At 39.6% G+C, this 24,221-nt stretch overlaps 1 protein-coding gene across 1 annotated transcript in view; it reads right to left on the reverse strand.

Annotated features, from left to right (window-relative positions):
• The window catches only part of LOC135471853 (nuclear factor 1 X-type-like), a 49,597-nt gene that overhangs the window by 10,184 nt on the left and 15,192 nt on the right, over window positions 1–24,221 (reverse strand). Inside the window, 11 exon segments of the mRNA XM_064751254.1 lie at window positions 515–743; window positions 1,618–1,665; window positions 1,668–1,783; window positions 2,151–2,301; window positions 3,616–3,779; window positions 5,362–5,493; window positions 6,981–7,301; window positions 9,171–9,263; window positions 14,098–14,154; window positions 17,630–18,005; window positions 20,069–20,224. Coding sequence (XP_064607324.1) covers window positions 515–743; window positions 1,618–1,665; window positions 1,668–1,783; window positions 2,151–2,301; window positions 3,616–3,779; window positions 5,362–5,493; window positions 6,981–7,301; window positions 9,171–9,263; window positions 14,098–14,154; window positions 17,630–18,005; window positions 20,069–20,224 — 1,843 coding nt within the window.

Below are 24,221 nucleotides of genomic sequence, written 5' to 3' on the forward strand. Positions count from 1 at the left end.
TCAGCCCATGAGCCAAATAATTCTGTTTCCTTTCAAAACTAAGTATGGTACATTTATTCAAGCATGACCAAGGCTTCAAGATTTAACCCAGGGAACTCTATCTCCACTCAGCCAATGAGCAAACATTCTGTTTCCTTTCAAAACTAGCAATCCTTATAGTAATTCCATGGCTCGCCAGTCAAAACAGCTTGTACTCTTAGCCCGGTTTCAGTATACTGTTACTAGCTCTGACACATGAAAATTTGAAATATGATTATAGAGTCGGTTTTTTGACCCTGTAAATTAAAACTGTGACCACCTCACTAATTTTATCTAAGACAAATGTGTCAAAATTTCAACTTCCATTAGCAAAACCTAAACATTGTGAAAAGATTTTTAACATTGACCTAAGTCAGAATTGGCACAGTGGAATTGTCTTCATAAGGTTGCATGGTTCATGCCACAAGTGACATTAGGACATTAGCAGCCAAGCAAACGAACAGTCAATGACTGCCTCAAGAAGACAGCCACGTACCTTCATTGAGCAGGGCCTCCTCCGGGTTGACCCCATGCACCAGGTTAGCTATCATACTGTAGTCCATGTTCTCATCAAGGGGGATAAATGGGGTGGTCCAGCGCGGGATTGGGGTGGAGCGGGGTGTCGTCCGAGGAGTGGCCACCGGTGAGGCAAAGAAGTTTAAGGTGGTGGGGCTGATGACCCCACTGATACCCTGGACGGGGCTAATACTGGGATATGTGAACACCTGTGGGGCAGAGAGAATAACATATGGAAGCAGGCTGATAAAAGACCATGGAACAAGCCCAGCCATCTGGACCATTGAAAGGGAAGGCATGTTTAAGAGGATCCATTAAGTTATGTGGGAAGGAAAGAAATTTAACGAAAGTTTATTTTGTGTTCATTTTTTTTAGGCATGTTTTATATCTTTTATTTACTCTTTTGTTTTATCCATATTTTTCATCAGTGGTTGGTAATTTCAGGAAATGTCAATGGCGCCTAGATAAGTGACCCTTTTCAAAACTTTTGCGCTACAGAGTTGCTTTCACAGTATCACTCATGACACAAAAACATGACTGACTTCTGGCCACTTTATTCCCGGACTGACCACTGAGGCCGTCGTGAAGCTGAATACTGATATTTATTTACCAATATATATTTCATAAAGGCTACCATTAGGACAAACAATGAAGAATGTGGCCTGCCTAAAACATGTCATTCCAAGCTGTGTACTCGCCTTCTCATAGTTTCAATATACTGTATTTCATTTAAAAATTAGCATTTTTCAAGCAAACACATTTTGCTTGATTCTCATTGATTCATCCACCTTAAAGTGCCATTAAAGAGGTTTTGGTGAAGTTTGATTATTTCTTATCAGAATAACTTCAAGGTATCATTTTTAGGTCTTTGCTTCTGAAAGTTTTTTTTATCTACAAATTTCAGGTCAAATGGTGCAGCTGAGTTTGTAAAGCTGAGTAGATAAAAACCCACTGCAGGTTAACTGATGAGAATGTTTTTACACAGCTTGAAAATGACTACTGTCGACTAGAAAACATGGGCAATCACACCCACTGGATTGACAAAAGATTTTTAAATGGTGTTTCAAACGGTAAAGGTCTTACCTGTTGACTCTGGGGGTGGATATGTGCGAAGACATGCTCAGGTCGGGGTGGGGGGAGGCGGTGAAAGGGCTGGACATGATCGATCGGCTGACCGGGGGCGTGCCCGGAGAACTGGACACACACAGGCTGACCGGTCCAGATTGACCATTGCCAGAGACAGATGATGCTAAAAAACAGAATGCACCAAATCTGATCACATAAAGAAATGGCAGCAAACTTAGCACCCTATCATTAGTGATAAAATAGACATTTGTAGAACATTTTTTTCGAAATTCTTCAGAATGTCACTAAAAAACCTAAACTAAAATAAATATACAAATTAACTCAATATTTTTTTATATGGAACAAAAAATCAATTATTTACTTTAATATTTCTTAAAAGTCAACAATTTCTATTTAATGACACCTCATCTATTTTTCCATTTGTCCATGATCATTTAATTTCCAAAATTTCACTTTGCACTGAATGTCCCACAAGTCAATGACTGTGGTTAACTGAGCTGACTTACAGACTGTGGCTGAGGTGTTAGAGCTGCTTCCCACCACAGTCTGCCCATCTGATGTCTTTAAAATAGCCACAGGGCGCGCCAGATTCGGGGGAGGGGGAGGTGGGGGTGGCAGCATACCAGGTGCGAAAAAATGGGGCAGTTTGGGGTTCTTCATTGATGGTGGAGGCGACCCCGTCTGTCAACAGATACAATGGCCCACATTATCACTGTCCTGTCACATACATGTAATACAAGTGCCATCAATGTCTACCTTAGGTATAATGAATCCAGGTATCAGGAAAAAAATGCTAATTTGATAGAGTATTACGTTACAATTTCATACCTTATTGTGAAGATATCTACTCTGAGCCCTCAGTATACAACAAATATTTGTACATACAGCTACAAAAGGATTTCACTGAGAATATCTGTCACCAACCTCCTGTATAATTTGAATGAAGTATATCATCCTACGAGCATATTTTGCTTTGTTACAATCGGAAATGTCCTCCTATTGCAGCAGAGTTACCCTTCTCACATTTTGAAATTGGGAACCACGGAATTAAACATAGAAAATATAGTTTCCAAACACTACCAGGAGTATCTTTGACCCCTTTTCGGTCGCACTGTCCGGCATATCGGGGGTCAGACAGGATTTGACCGTGTTGTTGACATATTAGATGTTCTCACTAACTGGTTATATATCAAATTAAGTGCATGTTTTATGATTACCTGTATGCAAATGTGCCAGGGTGTTGCCAGCAACAGGTAAGACTATTCTTTTGCCTTAAATCATGCCATCAACGGGTATAATAACTAATAGGCATGTGGAGATTAACAGCCCTATGATTGTAAGTTGTCGTTTTAAACGCAGCTTCAGTCATCATCTGCTGGTAATTTGCCAGTATAAGGATTTACGGGGTGCTAAGTCCTGTAATAGCTTTGTACATGAAGAGCTCTGCATGCATATTAATGGATATCTGACATGCCACTCCACATGTGCAACGGTACTGGGTCACCAACGCCGCGGCGCCCAGTCAGTAAGAACCACAATCAACGCAGTGAATCATGGGATATACTTTCCAAGTCTGACGGTGAAACTTAAGGTCATTTACAGTAAACAAGTACATGTAAATCCAAAAATGGTATCATCATAATTCTTAAAGTCAATAAGAATTGCAAGTTGCATGGCTCAGTTTTCATGTACACTTCTACTATAGACAGATACCCTATAAAACGACCTACTCTAGTTTGGTCACCAATATTTGGCCACCAATATTTGTACTCAGTTTTTCCCAGTTCTGAGAGTTCCATTTATTTTAGAAAGGTCTTTTAATATTTGTTTGGAAGGTAGGCTGAAATCCTACTGGGAAAATGCAAGTTTCAGCAGAACAAAGAATATCTTATGACATTTACATGCCTCTAAAAATGCACGTTTTTGGTCAAAATTTTAGGTCATTTAGGGCAGAATCTCCGACTGGAAAATTATACCAGGTGAGCAAAAACTTACAGGTACTTGACCCTGAGTGTTCTGCGCCTCCTGACAAACCAGTGTGACAAAGTCATTAAAGGTGTCTCCCCCAGGGCCATCCTGATACCTGCTGGAGGAGCTCTGGGAGCCATGACTGGAGTTAAGGCCTGTCAGCTGCTGAGGAGGCTGCATGCCTGCTGATCCTACAACACCATATCACAACAACATATTGTAGGCCTACAACAGCATACCATAAAAATGAGAAAGACAGCTGGAGAAGCTACACACCTTACTCACCATAGTGAGAAAGCTGCTGGATTTTTGTATGCAATTAGAAAGAAGAAAGAGACAATGCATATGTGCAGAATTTTCTGAGGGAACTGGTAGTGGCCTGTACTGATCAACAGTGAAGAGGCATCATATATATATATATATATATATATATATATATATATATATATATATATATATATAGGTCTTTCAAAATATTTTTATTATTTTTTTTTCTTGTTAGGTTGTCCTCAGCTGCTTTCACTGAAAAGTATTAAATGCTCCCAGGCAATAAAACTGCTGGAACTGGTTTTGTTAAACATAGCTGGACATCTGAAAACTAATAAACTAATTTGGTTTCACTTCCTATGGATACATGTACATGTATGCACAACAGTATCAGCTAACATGGTAGCTGAAGGCACTGAATCAGCTAACATGGTAGCTGAAGGCACTGAATCAGCTAAATATGGCAGCTGAAGGCACTGAATCAGCTAACATGGTAGCTGAAGGCACTGAATCAGCTAAATATGGCAGCTGAAGGCACTGAATCAGCTAACATGGCAGCTGAAGGCACTGAATCAGCTAACATGGCAGCTGAAGGCACTGAATCAGCTAACATGGTAGCTGAAGGCACTGAATCAGCTAACGTGGTAGCTGAAGGCACTGAATCAGCTAACGTGGTAGCTGAAGGCACTGAATCAGCTAACATGGTAGCTGAAGGCACTGAATCAGCTAACATGGCAGCTGAAGGCACTGAATCAGCTAACATGGCAGCTGGAGGCACTGAATCAGCTAGCATGGTAGCTGAAGGCACTGAATCAGCTAAATATGGCAGATGAAAGCACTGAATCAGCTAACATGGTAGCTGAAGGCGCTGAATAAGGTAACATGGCAGCTGAAGGCACTGAATCAGCTAACATGGTAGCTGAAGCACTGAATCAAGAAGAATATACATGTATTTATATTTCTTGGACATTTTTATTTTGAAGCCTCTTCAACCACTACCACTATCTATGTGAAAATTATATGACTTCTGAACTCTAAACAAAAGGATTATATAATAAAAGAATTTTTTTCACTGTCACATGCACAAAATTCATATCAATTCAAAAGATGCAGTGATAAACAGGTGTTTCAGAGCATAAGACAGCCAACTAAAATTAGCTTTATTGTGACAACTACTTATAATATGTCCACATCATACACGAATTTGAAAAGTAGACATACATCGTATCTATAACATGAAAAGTATGTCCCTAACTATTGTAAGCATATACTATCAGTAACAACCATGTCATGAATAAGCACAAGTACAAACTCAAGAAACAGACAAAAGTGACAAATTTAAGATCAAAGCTTGAGAAACATAAAACAGGCATAGAAACGTTAGTACATGAGAAAGTCTACACTGAACTGTGAATGAAATATGGTTTATCTGACTGTATGTGGGCTGCAGGGTAGAAAGCCTCAGCCCAAGACCGTCCCCTACATGATCATATAAACTGAATTCACCTGTGCCACTGCCGGGTGGCGTGTGCTGAGGCTGCGGATGGGGGGTACCGGCTGGTTGCATTCCTGGAGTGTGGGTACTCATGGGTCGCGGGGGAGTGGCCACGTGGGTCCGCGTGGCATGCGCCATTCCTGCTAATGAAGATGTGGAGGTGATGAGGACTAATGCATGACGAGGAAAGTGGCAAGACGCAGGGCGACAGGTGAGGAAGGGGAGGTAATCAGAGTAACACCTGTTCACATGACTGGGTAGGATGACGAGGAAGGGAGAAAGGGAGAGGCTACACAGGTGACATAACAGTGGAGGATACAGGGAAGCTGGGTCAGGATCGGTCCCTCATACAATGGCACTTAACTAAAGGCTTCTCACGCACAGCCTGTACTGCAGACACACTGAAAGCAGGGGAGACAACTGCCACAGCCAGAAGCAAAGCAAAATATTTCACAGACAACTCTCTGACGGAGAGCACTGCAAGCTGTACAAGGCAAACTTTTATACTCTTAGGGACAGCTGATACTGAAGTATCAATAGTGATATCTACATGGAATACTATTAACACAAGACAAGTAGTTACTCAGTGGTTTTCTAATGAAGGTTGACTGATAGAGGAATGAAATAATTTCCATACGATAAAAAATTATGAACAAAAAGATGCCTGCTGTAAGTGAAACTGATTTCTGAGACATCTACATGTAAGTGGTGCTATAAGAAAATTCAAACCTCACATGACATCTGATGTTATGATTGATGATTTGCTGGTTGGTCTTGTTGTTTGTAAGAGAATGCCACACCCTTGTGACTGCTGAATGCTAAAATGCCCTAATGATAACTTAGCATGTTAGATTTCCTAACTCAGGCAATGTCAAGAATGTCATATTCAGATGACAGTCTCATTTTGACAATTATGAATCTCATTTATGTATTTAGATGTAAGAAAAAGCAATGATTTTATGCATGAAACATAGAGGTTAGAAAAACTGCTGGATGCTCAACCATGGTCAAGTTCATCAGTGCATGTATGTCACTAGTTCATGTCCCTTGTCCATGTGGTTGTTGACGTCAGCACACACATATAGTGCTTACATTTCCATTATCACACATCTGTGGGTATAACATGTAGTGTTAAATGATTGTCCCTTGTACATGAGTTAGTCAGTACACAGACATAGTGCTTACATTTCTATCATCAAACACCTAGAGGTATAACATGTAGTGCTAAATGAATGTCCCTTGTCCATGAGTTAGTCAGTACACAGATATATTGCTTATATAGTGCATTGATACCTAGGGGTATAATGTACTGCTAAATGATTATCACTCGTATCTGTCTGTAAGTAAATCAGTGCACAGATATAGTGGTTATATTTCAATCATCACACCACTAGAGGGTAGAACATGTAGTGCCGTTTGTCACTCCTATATGTCCATGATTAATTCAGTGCACACATATAGTGCTTATATTTCAATTACCACACATCTAGGAGTGCTGAAAGTCTACTTCGATTAAACCACGATTATGTCAGTACTGCTCTCTACAAGTTGTAAACATGCTGTGTATGTATGGGAATACAGTCAGTGAGAGTCAGTGGACAAGAGAGGGGAGCAAGGGGAGGTAATTTACCCGGATCCATGGGTTCACTCTGCCAGCCGGAGGAGCTGCTGAGACTGGCAGGGGATTTGCCGTAGTAACCAGACATATTCTCGGCCTCATCACCGACGCTTTCCACCTCATCATCAACCGGAGACATGGAGTTCATGGGGGTTCGCTTGAGGCGCTTGTGGGGGTGCCCCGAGGGGCTGAGGGTGGACTGGCCGTTCTGCATCCCGTGGTGCATGCCCACCACCATGGCCTGCTCGTGGGGGCTGTACGTGTAGTAGTTAGGGCTATCCAGCTTGGCCTGCTGCATCATGTGGGTGCCGTTCTGGGGCATCATTATGGAAGCTGAAACCCAACACACACAACCAGTCAAAAAACACAGGTAGATGTTCAGCACGCTCTGAGTTCCTGTTTTATCTATTTATTTATTTACTTATTTGATTGCTGTTTTATGCCGTACTCAATAATATTTCATTTATACGACGGTGGCCAGCATTATGGTCAAAGGGAGAGCCCGGAGGAAACCCATGACCATCTGAAGGTTGTTGGAAAACCTTCTCACTTACGGCCGGAGAGGAAGCCAGCGTAAGCTGAATTCCTGTTTAAAAACTACATGTCAGATAATACAAATGCACATGTAACCCGTACTGTCTTTCACCTAAAGTTCAGGTTGTTTTGACACATTCTGCATCATTCTGATTGATTCATCCACATTTACAGAGCTACGTATGAGCTTTTCGAGAACTTTGATTTTGTAAGCATTGGCAAGAAAAGTATCATTTTACGGCCTTTAAGTGCTTCTTGAAGTGCAATTTAACGTGTCAAACTACACAAACTTCCAAATATAAATTACTGTTAATAAGAAAAAAAACTATTCAGTGTTACAGCCTATTTTCTAACACCTGTTTTATGATATACCATGAAATGTTCACCATACATTAGTCACAGTCTACTCAAATTAAAACAACGACTTCAACATCCTGCCATTTAACTGTTTAACGTGAAAAGTACTGGGTTGAAAAGGCTTAGATGAGGTAAACTGCTAATACTGTTCAAGACTACATGTTGGTTTGCTCATGCATTTGTTTGAAGGTTTTTAACTCCACACTCTTACATGATAGCAGTTCACTTTTGTGGAGGTAGATGCATTTTTGACACACATATCAATGGACATATCATTGCACATGTAGTGCGGCAATGTCAATACTGTTTAATTTACCAAAGTGCTAATACACACAAAATATATACTAACACAGGCTGTAATATACAGGTACACCTAGAATTATGAAGACTGCAATTTATGCCTATGGTTCTGCAGGCTACGTTTTGGGCTTACACAGGTTGCAATACAGGCTTACACAGATTGCAATACAGGCTTACACAGGCGGCAATATAGGATTGCACAGGCTGAAATGTAGGCTTACACAAGCTGAAATGTAGGCTTATATACAGGTTGCAATACAGGCTTACATAGGCTGCAATGTAGGCTTAACACAGGTTGTAATATAGGCTTATGCAAGCTGCTATGAAGGCTTCTACAGGTTATACAGGCTGTAATTGAGGTTTAAACAGACTCTTATACAGACTGTAACTGAGGCTTAAACAGGCTGTAATATATGCTTATACAGGTACACGTGCTGTAAGAGAGGCTTATACAGGTTGCAACAGAGGCTTATACAGGTTGCAAAAGAGGGCTATGCAGGTTGTAACAGAGGCCTATGCAGGTTGCAATAGAGGCCTTAATATACATGCTGCAATACTGGCATATACAGGTTGCAATCAAGGCTTATACAGGTTGCAATCAAGGCTTATACAGTTTGCAATAAAGGTTTATGCAGATCGCAACAAAAAGCTACAATGAAAAATCTTCATAATGTTCTGTTTTAGTAATGAATAACGTACAGCATGAACTGTTCGAAGTAAGAAATATCTGTTCACAAATTCATAATCACAGACTATAAGAAAACCTGCAACATGCCGTAAACAACACTGTTACCTTAACAGGTGCAGTAGTTCTAAATTTTACACTTCTCATACATACATTAACAAGGTGCACATTCCACCCCAACTCAAACTGTCATAGATTACCCACTAAAGTTGATCCTGTTTATACTCAAAAACAAATCAAAGCTAAAGAAGCAAAAAAAAAACAAAAAAAAAACAACAACAACAAAAAAAGCGGGCAGTACGTACACGAGTAATCCTGAAACTTACGCCTTGTGACCCGCAACAGCTCTTTAGCTGAGAACACCCCAGTAGCCATAATACTGTCATTGCCAGACACACCTGAGTGGATGTTACCTGGAACTGAGAAGAGAGATCAAAGGTTAGTCTACCTGGGCTTATCGAGATGGACAAAGGTGAGAGTCTGTCTGAAATTGTAAAGCACAATTCTTTGATATACATGTACAACAAATCAACAAAAATTTGTAGTCTGCCACATAAAATATGCAGTGTCACCATTTTTTTTTCAGCAACATTATCTGAGTGATTCTGGTGTGAAAAAGTTTTAAAATACCTGTAAATATGCACCGTATAAATAAATGTACCAGTCAGACGGATGATTTAGTTGGGTTAAATATGATGAATGATGACCATGTTACAGAGAAAAGAAATTTAACATCATTTTGAATGTCAAGTGAACCCAAGTTTGAATGTTATTTTCCCTCCATCAGGATGATATTATCATGTTTATCCAAAGTACATGTCTACAGGTTACAGATTATACAACAGAATCACTAGAACACACAATTGTGAGTTCCATTCCAGCCATGGACAGAGAATTTATAGCTTCTCCCCTCTTAATATTTATGGAGCTTGGTGACCATAAGCAGTACACAATCATAAAACGACTATCATTTCATTAGATTAAAATCTCACCCTCTGTAAAACAAATTTCATTACAAGCAATCCTTGCAGTTTTAATCCATCCCATCTCAAAAGTCCTTATAAACCACTAGCATGTGTACATCAAATTATCAACTGGACACCATTGAAAAGTAAGTTGAAAAAAAACAAAAAGTTGAGATCCCAAGGATCAAGTCAGTGATGAAGCTACTATACAGGGCTTCAGTTATTGATTGGCTAAACCCTCTGGATGTCTAAATGATCTCATGTTATGGGGCCACATGGACAGGGCTTCCCTAAACTTTACCTCACAACTGGACAAGGCCATTTATAGCTGTGGCTAATTAAATACAAACATTGCAAGCTCCCTGGGTGGGGTGTACATGTCGTGTAGGGAAGGGAGGCCAGAGCGCACAGACAAACGATACCACGGACATGACATCAGTGTGGAGTGTTATCTCCCCTCCCGAGAGCGAGCTCTCCAATGTATTCAGACTTGCACGGTTAGAACACTGCCACTGCAAATGCTCGGACATGTGTATCACTCAGTATTTAAAATGAACAGTAAGATTATCAAGTTATGTATATCCCAGGCAACTACAGTTCAATCTTCTCACATGTTCACATAATGTCAAAACTTTTTATTATTGGCAGTTTATGGATCCAAGGGTACATTTTAACATAATTGTCTTAACATACCATTTGTTAACTTCTATCAATTTCATCTAAAAAAAAATGGTCTAAATATGTGTCCAACTCACATTTCAAATATTAATGTAAAACTCAAAAACAGCTTTGTGGAATCCGCTTGCGACTCATTTTCATGTTTCTCCTGTGCTTTACCAATTTCTTAACTTTATATGGGATACACACAAGGGATTTTTTCCTTGATACTGACGTATTTTGCGAATTTCCACAGAATCTGCTTAGTGTGTCTGCAATGAAGCTGGCAGATTTCACTGGCAATCTTGTCCGTTTTAAAATTCCCTTGTGTTACTTGTATATAATGTCAGATTGTGTGAGCTCCAGTGAAATTTGGTGATGAGAAAATGAAACTGACAGCACAAAATTGCTGATCTCTGCCATTTTGTTTGAGTCACATGATTTATTAAATCACATGACATACCCTGTACCTTACTGACCACAACTGCTGGATAAATTCCTCTCGTGTGCACCTGCGAATCTGGGGGGGGAAAACGTCCCTACATATGAATGAATCTGTCGAGTGTGCTCGCGGCTTTCATGGAATTTCAAATGTCTTAGAGAAACGGGCATATCGTTGGCTAACACCTACAGTAAAATAAAGGTGGTCATGGGAACCTCCATATTGTACCCTCTTTGGTTTTTTTTTTTTAACTGGCTCAAAAATTACGAAATTGTACCAAAATATCAAACATCTTTTCCTAAACATGGCTTAATTCTGTCTGCAAGAAACTGTGCAAGGCTGTATAGATTATATATTGAATGAGTGAATGATTATGGCTTAACGGGAGACCTCAGTAATTTTTTCAGTCACATCGTGGCGCGATTATATCTTAGGCATGGATTTCAAAATGTCAAAACTGGACGTATGTCCACGTAACAATTGAAGGGTTTACTTTTTTTTAAAATAAAAATATACTATGGCCCTAATGACATACCAGCACATGCAGTACAATGATTTCTTTAGCAATTCATCATCTAGTCAAAGACATACAGGTTGTAAAATGTATTATCTAATTTATAGCAAGAAAAACACCAAGGTTTGCAAAACATATCATCTATCTGTTTCAATAAAACAGCACTGGACAATATAAAGACATCCAAAATCAAACATGCTGGAATTCTTTTTTAATAAAAAGGTAATTTGTGATCGCATATTAGAGACATGACATACAACACACATGTAGCTCCAAAATTTTATCTAGAGCTTTGAAATTAGAGATTATCCCATGGTTGGCTTGGGATTGAGGTCTGCTCAGTGGGGAGAGGGGAATTGGTCAGTGGGGGTCAGTGTCAGGTCAAGCCCTTCACAGAATCCTGAGTGGGTAAATCTGTAAGTAAACACTGCTGGGGCAGAATGGGTGCTCCCACAGGCACACTACACTGACCAGCCAGTATAACATAACACCACAAGAATAAACACCTCTGCTGACCATGGCAGTGCATGTTATGGCATGACTGCTATCTTAACCTGCACGCTGAACAAGAACATTATACATGTATTGTACAAATCTGGGATATTGTATTTGTGGAACACTGCCTGAATTCATTGCATTAATTAATGGAAGTTTATTAAAATGGTTATCCATGCACTATACATCCAAAATAATTTCAACATGACAATGATGGCAATATTTTAGGACAACCTTACCTTTGATGGTAAATTAGTTGTTATTACATTGAATCACTGATTTACAGTTAACTTCATAGAGAGATATATAGTGCAGCTGCTCAGGTTACAGGTGCATGTGATCAAGCAACAACAAAATTATTACACAATAAGATGATTTTGCAAAAAGGGCTTCAACTTCAACTTTAATAATACACAGAATATGCCACAGTTCTGCTAAAAGAAAAAAAAAGTGCTGCAAATTTACAACTTAGATTTCTTACAGCTTTAAGTGACAAAAAAAAAAAAAAAAAAAGAATGTATATAAATATGTACTTAAATGAATGATATCAAATTACCATGTATAAAATATATCAGTTACATGTATATAAGCTGAGGAAGCAAATGAGATAAGTGTGTCAAATGTTAAAACCAAGTCACTCGTGCACATTTGCGTAGCAGGCAGTAAATGAGTTACATGTACGTGAGTGTAATAGGGAAGTGAATTCCACACGTAATTTACACTATGATGCTTTATGCGTAATGTTATCCACACACATGTACTTCACACTATGATGCTTTATGCGTAATGTTACCCACACACATGTACTTCACACTATGATGCTTTATGCGTAATGTTACCCACACACATGTAATTTACACTATGATGCTTTATGCGTAATGTTACCCACACACATGTACTTCACACTATGATGCTTTATGCGTAATGTTACCCACACACATGTACTTCACACTATGATGCTTTATGCGTAATGTTACCCACACACATGTACTTCACACTATGATGCTTTATGCGTAATGTTACCCACACACATGTACTTCACACTATGATGCTTTATGCGTAATGTTACCCACACACATGTACTTCACACTATGATGCTTTATGCGTAATGTTACCCACACACATGTACTTCACACTATGATGCTTTATGCGTAATGTTACCCACACACATGTACTTCACACTATGATGCTTTATGCGTAATGTTACCCACACACATGTACTTCACACTATGATGCTTTATGCGTAATGTTACCCACACACATGTACTTCACACTATGATGCTTTATGCGTAATGTTACCCACACACATGTACTTCACACTATGATGCTTTATGCGTAATGTTACCCACACACATGTACTTCACACTATGATGCTTTATGCGTAATGATACCCACACACATGTAATTTACACTATGATGCTTTATGCGTAATGTTACCCACACACATGTACTTCACACTATGATGCTTTATGCGTAATGTTACCCACACACATGTACTTCACACTATGATGCTTTATGCGTAATGTTACCCACACACATGTACTTCACACTATGATGCTTTATGCGTAATGTTACCCACACACATGTACTTCACACTATGATGCTTTATGCGTAATGATACCCACACACATGTAATTTACACTATGATGCTTTATGCGTAATGTTACCCATACACATAAATTTACACCAGATGTGAAAAAGGCACAGATGGACGGACAGACAGACAGACAGAGTTTCCAGATGAATTACTTGTGCATGTACATGATATATGTATGTGGAATATGACGCATTTACATGAGAGAACATGTTGCAATATAATTATTAATGCGACAATCACAAGGCTTTTTTTTTTCTTTTAATTTCTGGGCTAATGGTCTTTCAAACTACAAGACCTGAATGGATAATTCCATATTTACCATCTAAACAAACATGTACTTGAATTTTTGAGAACTGACAAATAAAAAACTCTCAATAAAACCATCCTCATTACAAGTGCCTTGGGAACAAAGAATGAGACTTAAGCACTGGGACTACTGCACTATAATACTAGAATCTATACACACAATCATAATAAGTGAATTGCAATGAATCAATGACTGGATCATGAATGAATGAAAATGAGGTGGGACTATGTTCCCATGGTTACTGTGTGATGATTGACAGGTGAAGTCTTCACATACCTTTAATATCCTGGTCATTACTCATTTGCATCTCAGAATAATCTCTAGGGTCTGGGACTGTATTAGAAGAGAAAGAAACAAGGTTTAGGTGTAGGTGCTACACTACCCAGACGCCAAAACAGAGAATTTGTCACCTGTTGTCGAAAACCCAAAGAAATGTAGTGTTTTAATGCCTGGAAATTTTTGTGCAGTTTGTTTGGTATGTATTTCTGTACATGAGCAAGTAATTCATCAACCCCACAAACCTATGCCATGCATTTTTGACTGTGTATGTATATGTCATTTTGTAGTACACATGTACAGGTAAAAATACTTGTCGTTTCAGGGTTTAAGAAACATATTAGCCTTTTGTGTTGTTAATTTCCACATAGTCAATACACATACATGTATGTATGCCAATCCATATTCATACAGAATTTGTTTTAAACAATTCTTTCTTGTAAGATTCGGGCATATACTGGTGCCAGTATTATCGTGGCCATACCGAGGAAATAGAAAGCCCTGCATTGAAACGCCTAATGATCACGCACAAGTCAGCTGTTTTCATGTGGGCTACACTAAGTTAGCATAACCTACAGTTTTTTGGGCTATTTCTGCATGCAACAATTCACAAACACTACTATGCACCTGGGCCTGTTTGTTCAAAACTGTTTGAAGACTTAATATCAGATTTAACATTAAACCAATTTTTTTACTTCGCCCAAAAATAATTTCATAACAGTATATTAAATATGAACTAAATCTGCCATTGTTATTCTGTACTTCAACTTTGGGCAACTATACTGGCTGCTGAATTTGGCTAAAATCTTAATAAAATCTGACTTAATATCAGTATTAGCTAATACACTTTCGAACAACTGTGCCTCGAGTAGAAAACAACTACAGGTACATGTGGTAATCACAGGATTGCAGTCATGTTTACCATGCTTGTACTTTCTTAGAAACGTACATTGTATATGTGTAAATCGCTTACACAGTCAGCAGCACAGCAGAAATCCCTCGACTAATCGGGTAAAAATATTGCATTCTCCAAATTTAAATTTATCACATTTTGGGAAAACCATGCAACTGTACATTTACCTCAATATCAATTACATCAACAATAACTGCCAACATACAAGTAATGTGTACATGTGGCAAGCATGGAAACAATGTTTTAAGTTAGTGCTTTTACATACCCACGAGTACGTCTCAAGTCTGCGTGAATAGGGGTAAAACATGTCCATGATAATCCTTCAAGTTCCCTTGTTTATTGTATCATTATGTACATGTTCTTTGCTTTATAGTATTTAATAATTATAAATATTGGCGAAAAAGTTGCACACCAGGTGATTATTGTACATTTTATTAATTTCTTTCAAATGTACTTCATATAAAATTCTATCTGAATGTAGACAACTTATCAGGGTTACACTGACGTCATTGACAATGCCCTTTATCACTGGCATATTCTACAGGCTGTGTAGGCCATGAGTATAACCACTCTTGTCAAACTGCTAATGTACAAATATACTTGAGTGAATAAAACACTGAAATTGACACGCCCAGGAGTTGAACTCGCTATCTAATGCACATGTGTGCGATGTATACACACATTCATTGGACTGCTCTTAATCATATATACACATTCAAAAGACAACATGTTCTTTCTTGAAAGACCCAGGGGCTACATGTATATATTACAAATACAATTCACATGGTTGTACAATACCATGCACATATTACAGTGTGTCATAAGAACTTATAAGCAGGGGGCAATGAAAACACCTGTTCAGACTTGAGTGTGAGAAGGTAGCCTGCTACAAAGTGGGCAGTACAGGATCAGAGCTCTCTGACAGGCCGGTCTGCCACAGACCCACAGTGCAGATATACATACCCGCCTATAGCCCACAGTGTAGAGAGATATGTTCCCACTTAACACATGCTGGATATTGATTATCTAGTAGTCTACCATGTCTACCTCGTGCATGTAGGTCTGATTTGCCCCCACAGCACTGTAGTAACATCTATCAATGCTTATCCCTCCTCCAAATCAAACCTTTCTCAAAACCAAGACTATATAGTATATAGACGCAGACTTCACACTTCTATGCACTGAAGAGCTGCTGTGCACAGACATGTATTAGCATAGCTTGATCACTGGAAGTCACCATTTTTTGGCTTTGTAGGAGAGAGTTTTTACTTCAATCTAAAGTTGTCTTGAGTGGCTCAGAGAGATTCTGACTCCAAACATTGCACAGCAAATCTAGTCAGATGTTTTAGTACATGAAGAATGGATGGGCTGCTACAACACAGGCTACTGGGTACATGTACATGAGTAACAGTTCCAAAACATAAACATAAATGTAAGCAACTGTGTTATATCCTTGTACATATCAAAAATCTGCTGTCACACTACATGTATTCTTAATCTTCTTACATCAAACATTCTCTATGTCTATTTCAATCAAAACAGGTTCTGAGAATAATTTAAAAGATATAAAAAAAAAGAAAATAATCTAGAATGGCAAAGCAAAACAGCACGACTGTGTCTTTGATTTGGATGTATATATGCAAGTATGGAGATTAGATTTTACTCACACTTGTACATACACATATACAGTCTGCTAATGCTCATGTACATGTTCTATAATATTTGTGCCACTACTACCAGATACAGAACTTGGACTAGAATTACAGAGGTTATCTCCCTTTTGTGTTCCCATTTTTCCCTCTTTTATTCATTGTACGGGCAGGTCAAATTTCACCTAGTCCATACATAAAAGCATGTAAACTTATTTTGAAACACGAACTAAGAAGAAAAAATATGTTTACAATCAGAACATGTACGGTATAAATCTGTTGCATAAAGTGAAGATCCTAAGAGCAATATATTAAAGGACCTGTAGGCCTACACATGTAGCTTTCAATGAAGTTTATCTTTGTGCAATGTAGCTTTAGGTAGTATTTAAGCTGTGTACATGTAAGGAGTCTGAGATGAAACGTGCACCACTGCCTTCAATTCACAAGTTCCTGTTTGTGCCAATAATCTAGACTGTATGAAAGCTGTATACAAGTTCATAAACATCAAAGTAAAGTATGTACATATATACATAAAGGTAGCATGTATACCATATATAAGCATACAGTATTAAGTTCCTGGACATACGGCTCTAAGGTTGTACCGAGGTGTATACATGTATTTATTTATATGGTTGAATTTTTACACTGTACTCAAGAATATTTCACCTATATGGCAGAGACCAAAATTATGGTGGGAGGAAAGCATACAGAGCCCAGCGGAAACCCACAACCATCTGACCCATGCATGGAGAGGAAGCCAGCATGAGCTGTACTTGAACTCACACCAACAGCATTGGTTGGAGACCCCTGGGTCATTGCTTGTTGTGGCATGCTAACCCCCTAGGCCACCCACCACGCCAGTGGATGTATAAATGTGCAGAATGTACAAAATCCTGTATATGAAAATTGCGGTCCAAGCATTGGTGTGTGTAAAGTTTCCCATGTAAACCAAAGCAGACAGAATTCTTACCGTAACTGTGTATAAAGTTGGCCAGGTAGAGGTCTAGCTCTCTCACGGACACGCTGATGTGGTGGGGGTTAACACAAAGGTGTGGGTGCATACATTCAGGGGACTTCTCTAAGCGCTCCCCGTCCGTGCTTTCTAGAGGTATTGCTTTGAAGAGTATCACCATGACCAAGTCAAGGCGCCAGACCTTATCGGCCTGTCGCAAACAGTCTATACGCCGCATCTTTCCCTTCTGATCGGGGTTACTCAGCACGCAGACAGGTGGGCGTTTTCCTGTCACGCTGAGCACAAAGTCTTCGCGGCACTCCTGCGTGATGTCCTTTCGTAGTTTGGCCAATAGCCTTGATGCCCACTTTTGCTTAACCTCTGGCTTCTCGCTCTGCCAATGATAGACAAACAAGTCTGCATATTTTTTCACACAACAGATCCTATTTTTCATTATTTATTTGCCTAATTGGGGTTTATTGCCATTTTGAACAATTTTTCACTCACATATGCTGGAGATCAGATATATAGGATTGAAGGCTACAACAGTAAATTTATTTGGCTGGTGTTTTATGTCATACTCAAGACTATTTCATATATACAACTGCGACTAGCATTATGGAGGGAGGAAACTGGGCAGAGCCCAAGGGGTACCCACGAACATCTGCAGGTTACTGGAAGACCTTCCCACATATGATTGGAGAGGATGGCAGAACCATAATGCTGGCCATTGTCACATCAATGAAACAGTCTTGAGTACCGTGTAAAACACCAATCAAATAAATAAACAAAATTATTACTGGTCAGTGGTGGTTGACATACAAATCCAATACAACCAGGTTACTTGGACACTGGTCAGGGCTGGTTGTATGCAACTCCAGTACAACCAGGTTACTTAGTCACTGGTCAGGACTGGTTGTATACAACTCCAGTACAACCAGGTTACTTAGTCACTGGTCAGGACTGGTTGTATACAACTCCAGTACAACCAGGTTACTTAGGCACTGGTCAGGGCTGGTTGTATACAACTCCAGTACAACAAGGTTACTTGGACAAATTCCCCGTCAGTTCCAGTTGTATATCCAGCACAACATGGTTACATGGACATAAAAGTAATCAGAAACAGGGCTCACAATCAATGGGGTATTAGCTGATATTTATCACACCACTCAGACAGGGGAGTTGGCCAATAAACCCCTCCCTGGCTATTTCCACCAGTTAGATAGTGTGAGAATTGACATCCGGCTGATTTAACGTCTCCATGAGGTATTGGTCACTGAGGTGTGGGGGCAGACCTCTACTGTCACTGATGTCTGGGCCTGTCACTTTAACACATACCCACAAGTCAAACGCTTGTCTGCCTCCGCATTACAGGCTAGGCCAGTTACTCGCCATATCCATCTCAGTGTGGTACCAAAAATTGATGGTAATAGTTTAGAAGTCACCAGCCACTGTTTGGATGTATAGGTGTAACGACTCGCATCACTCAATGCGCTTTGCTGTGCTTATCCAGTGCTACACAAACAGACTGATGATACGAAGGTACATTAGTCAGCTCAGTGCTTTAATAACAAATTTGGGTAGGGGTTTCCTGCACACTGCTGGAAATCATTTTAAGTGTGCATTTTGAGGAAACCACTGAATTTCTTTATAGTCCCACATATTTCGTACATGAGTAACAAGTCATTCATTTCTTTTGAATCAATATTAAAAAATGCTATTTTTGCATGTTTGACTGGCACTAAAGATTTATGGGCATGTGTTTGGAACAGAAGCAGTTTTTGTAGTCCAATGGCATTTGTTACATAGCAATGATGCCCAGTTTCTTTTCAACCTCTAAAGCATGTATGTGGGAAGGTCTGGCAGCAACCTGCAGATGGTCATGTTTTTAATGGAATTTTTGCATGCAACTATGATTAAAATGACACTAAAACTGATTTGTTTGTGTCAATGAAGGAGTAAACTGTCCAAATTATTGCTCTACAACCCAGAGTTCTCTCAGAATATTGTTTTAATATACTGGATGCAGAGGGGGTTGAAAAGGTTGAAGAACATGCATGTAAAACTTAATGGTTACATACAGTGTAACATGTACAGTACATCTTTGCCACTGTGACACAATTAACCCAAACTACATGTATCTTTCCTTTGTTTTAAATAAAGAAAAAAGAAGGAAAAGCTTAATTCTGCATGAAAATATATGAACATGTACAAAAATAGCAGAAAAGTGACTTCAATACTCAGACGTCTTTTTATACAAAACTGATCAGTGGAACCAGTGAAAACAAGTACAGTGCCTAGTATGTGGACAATACACTGATCTGAACACCAATGTAAACAAATACATATATACTGACACTGATGAGAACACCTATGTGGACACCTACATATACATCTGTCCAGACATCAATATCAATGAACAGACACCAATTTGAGTACTGATGAGCGGCAACTCACCTGTAGTTCCTCCTTGACCCGCCTTTCTTCATCCATTGACATGCGTTTTTCATGTTTTTTGTAATATTTTCGTTTAGCTGCCTGTAGATTGAACCATGTGTAGGAGAAGGCCTTCACATGAGGCAGCAGAGCCTCGATGAAGGGATGGAACTCATCCTGCAAACAGACAGACAGACAGAGAACACATTTTAATATACAGGTATGCGTAACAATAATTGACCTTAACCTAAGAAGGGGTAGAAATATTACGTGTAGCAGGACATTCATTTTTACTTTGAGTAGAAGGCTTCTCTGGAAAAGTATCCAGCTATTCAACTGACAGACATTGATTTAAACTTAATTACATGTACATGTGAAATATAGGCACTTTGGTCCAAACACGCAGTTACTGGCTCAGTTTTGGAAATTCCATGTAGTCGGTACATACCTTCTAATAAACACCATATATGCTCACATAGCTTAATGAATGATCTGTAAGTTGTCACTGGAGTATCTTTTTCATTGCAATAACAACATGGGTCCAAGCTGAACTGGCTATTAGTCTCTTACAATATGTGAGTATTACATTTCCAGATTGTCCACAAATTGTCTTTAAATGCCTTCACTTCAGCCCTCTTTTTGGCACACTTATAATTGTAAAAGAGATACTTATATCACCTTCATGATGGAATGGTTCTTTACATGTAGCAACATACAGGTTTTGATGTACTGATTGTATAATACAGTTTACATGTATATCAAAAAACAAATGTGCTTGTACTGCAAGTACACAGCTCATGATTATAATGCACATGCTTTTACATTTACATGTGAAATACACTGTATAGACTTTACAGGTACATGTAATATATAGACTTTAGGTCAAAATAAAGGATGTGTACATTTAGTTGTGAAACTGATGTGGCCTGTTCAGTTATATTAATACTTAATCTTATACTTTAGAAGCCCCAAGTCTGGAAGCTTAAATACTTTGCAGAAGTATAATGGCTCTCGGTATTTCCCTGATGTCATTTGTACCAATACTGGAATATTCCCTTCCAACGCGACATAATGTGTACCTGCCTGTTCCTTAGCCATACTGACTGACCAAGTGATCTGTTCTGACTGGAAAATAAGCAAGCCACATGATTCGTAATTTATACCAACAGCATATTAGCAAAATTCTCCAAATCCATATGTAACCTTTCCTTCAATAATATAAGAAGAGAGAACAGTAGTGCATATACACACATATACAGTACAAGACCTTCAAAGGCACGGTTACTACCAATATGCACAAAATCCCACTTTAAAGTACAGTTATCCACGTACAATGTATACAAAGTCCCCAACTAACCTACATGGTGTATCCTTCTTTCCAAATGTAATAGTATGCGATACAGCTAGGCCTAACACATGATACATATTACACTGTCAGACTAAATAGAGTAGTTATATAATACACTTTCCAATTCCCCAGAGCTGCCGGAGGATGTATTGTAGGGCTAGAAGAAGCTGATGGTCAGAAGATAATAAGCATAAACAGCTGTGACAATGAGCCTCATCATACAGTCTCTCAGTGTATATATGCCAATATACTGCATGTCAAATCCAGGAGTTCAGTTCCTGGTGGAGTCTGGCATGAAGTGGTTGTGGGTTTAAGTTTTCACATACCCAAACAGAATTCTTAAAGGTTGGGTTTTATGTTATAAATTTGATCTAGATTCAAAGAGAACTAAAAAATATATTTTAAGAATAAGCACTCTACAAGATGATTGTTTTAAATCTTCCAAACTTTCCACTCCTAAAAAACACATGTACTTTGTACAAGCATATTCCCACCCCTAGGCCACTGAATCATTACTGATACCAACTGATTCATTTAGTAACTGACAAACTCCACTTATTTTGTTCACTGACATATTATACATCAAAATCAGACAGGATTCTGCTTTGATCACAGAATCCCAGAGATGTACATGACCTGTAATCAGAGGTGTTACCAGCAAGAACTTGAAAAAGTTTCAGCTCACAAAGGCAATAATTAGTTCTTCTCACCAAATATGAACAAGGGAGGAGATAGTGTCTGGGGCTACAAACTCTTCCGGGTTTATCAAGCACGACTAAATGGGACTGCTTCGGGTAATCACCGCGGACAAAATAGCAGTAATAAGCACATAAACTAGGTGGTGAGTAGTAAGGGTGAAGGAGCCTGAGAGAGCGTCGGGGGATGGGAGCAGGAAGAGATGGGAAGGGGGGAGCTCTGTCTGAGGCCGGTCAAACTCGTCACAAGTAACATTAATTTCATTGACTAATACGATCAGCACCGCAATAAGCCAACCCTTGCACAGCCTACATCATCTCTCTTCTGTACTTCAGTCCGAGCCCCGGCAAGGAGAAACGAGAGCAGTTACAGTGTCGGTTTCCCTGCAGACGGATCCTCCAAATGGCCGTTATATCAATCATCGGTGGGCAACTAATTAATGACTGGAAAAGGGGGCTGGACCAGCCCACTCGACCAGGGCCGCACTTCAGACGGCCCTACATCTGTATGGACATAAAAAATAATATTTGGGTGGCTGATTTGGTTGTAGACATCGTCGAGTTGAACGGAGCAGAGTCCAGACAATCCAGCAGACGGACTTATTTACATGACAGTTCTCCGCCAGACAATCAATTGCCCCAGAAACGTGGGTCCGGGTCCGCACAGCAATCAGCCGTAAGCCCAGCCAATCCAATAGAACATGCATGGCCACCAATTGATGCCACAGAGGCAAGACATTTCTAAGATAGGTCTGATGGGCTTTCTATATGGCATAATTGTACTACATGATTGTGGCTGACCGAGTCCTTCTGAGCACACTCAGTTGCCGCTATGCCCCGCTCGGGACGCCTGTCGTACGCGTGACAGCGGCAAGGGGGAGTAATTAGAAAAACAACAGTCTCCCAAGACAGATATCAGATTAATTTCCTATATCTGATTAGTTCTTTGGCTGGGCTCTGCACGGCGACTCCACATTCTATAAGACTCTTGTATCGAGATGCTAGATGGGTGATTGGTGACTGATCTGTAGACTCACGAGGAGAGCAGACCATGTACCCTCAGCTCATCACATGCTAAAACCCGTCACACACGTACAATCTTAGTCCCCGCATTCCGGAGTCCATGCAGTCCTAACACCCCAACCAGCAGTCCCTGGTTCCCTAGCCTATCCATTCGATTTCCCGACAGATACGCGCCGACAGATGGATCCCCTCCCACCAGCGGTCAAGCCATGTCTATTGGTTTACCATACTTTCTGTTTCACCTGGACCACAGCTGTATACAGAGCTTTCTCATCAGAACTAGATGTACATGAAAGTGATGAACTGGTTTTCTTTTACTACCTGTACATGAACACTGGAATCTGTACTGAAATGGTGCATCCAAAATAACTGCACTTAAATCTGCACATCTACATCTATAGCTATTCAATTGGATTTATTTTCTGTTTATACATTTTACTGTAGTTTAATGTCCTATCTGACAGTTTAATGGGTTCAGCAAACCAGAGGCTGGTAAACCACCAACTGGCCAAAACCAGCAAAGTCACTAGCAAATTCTCCCAAGTTTTATCATAGTTATTTGTGGTGGAAAGGAAGTGGTCTCCACCAAACTTCATCAACAACGTTTGAAAACAGCATGGCCCCGATGACACAGTTGGTAGAGTGTCTCCTTCAGTAGCTGTAGATCCCGGGTCAATCCTGGGTTGAGTCACATTTAAGACTCTTAAAGAGGAAGTTGTACTTTTCTCGCTTGGCATTCAGCATGAACAACGACTGGTTGACCCCTATCAGTATAATTGCTTGGGTAGGGCGGCTTACTTGCCTCTGGTAAGGCATCTCAGTAAAGCAGCACTAGATAAGAGAACGGTGGAAATCTGTCCTGCAACAAGGAGGCACATTACATGCACTCTAAGGATTTCTTTGTCGTCATATGACTGAAAAACTGTACGACGTTAAACCCCAAGCACTCACTCACTCAAAACAACACCATTAACCATTATACATGTACTGCCACCGTGAACACCTCGAAGAATGGAAGCATGGAATCTACAAAAATCCTTGTCCATGAATGGGACTGAACCCACATTTTGTGTGACAGTGATTGCAAGGCAAGCTCCTAAACAACTCA

Source organism: Liolophura sinensis, chromosome 7 (assembly GCF_032854445.1).
Source record: "Liolophura sinensis isolate JHLJ2023 chromosome 7, CUHK_Ljap_v2, whole genome shotgun sequence".
Lineage (NCBI taxonomy): Eukaryota > Metazoa > Mollusca > Polyplacophora > Chitonida > Chitonidae > Liolophura > Liolophura sinensis.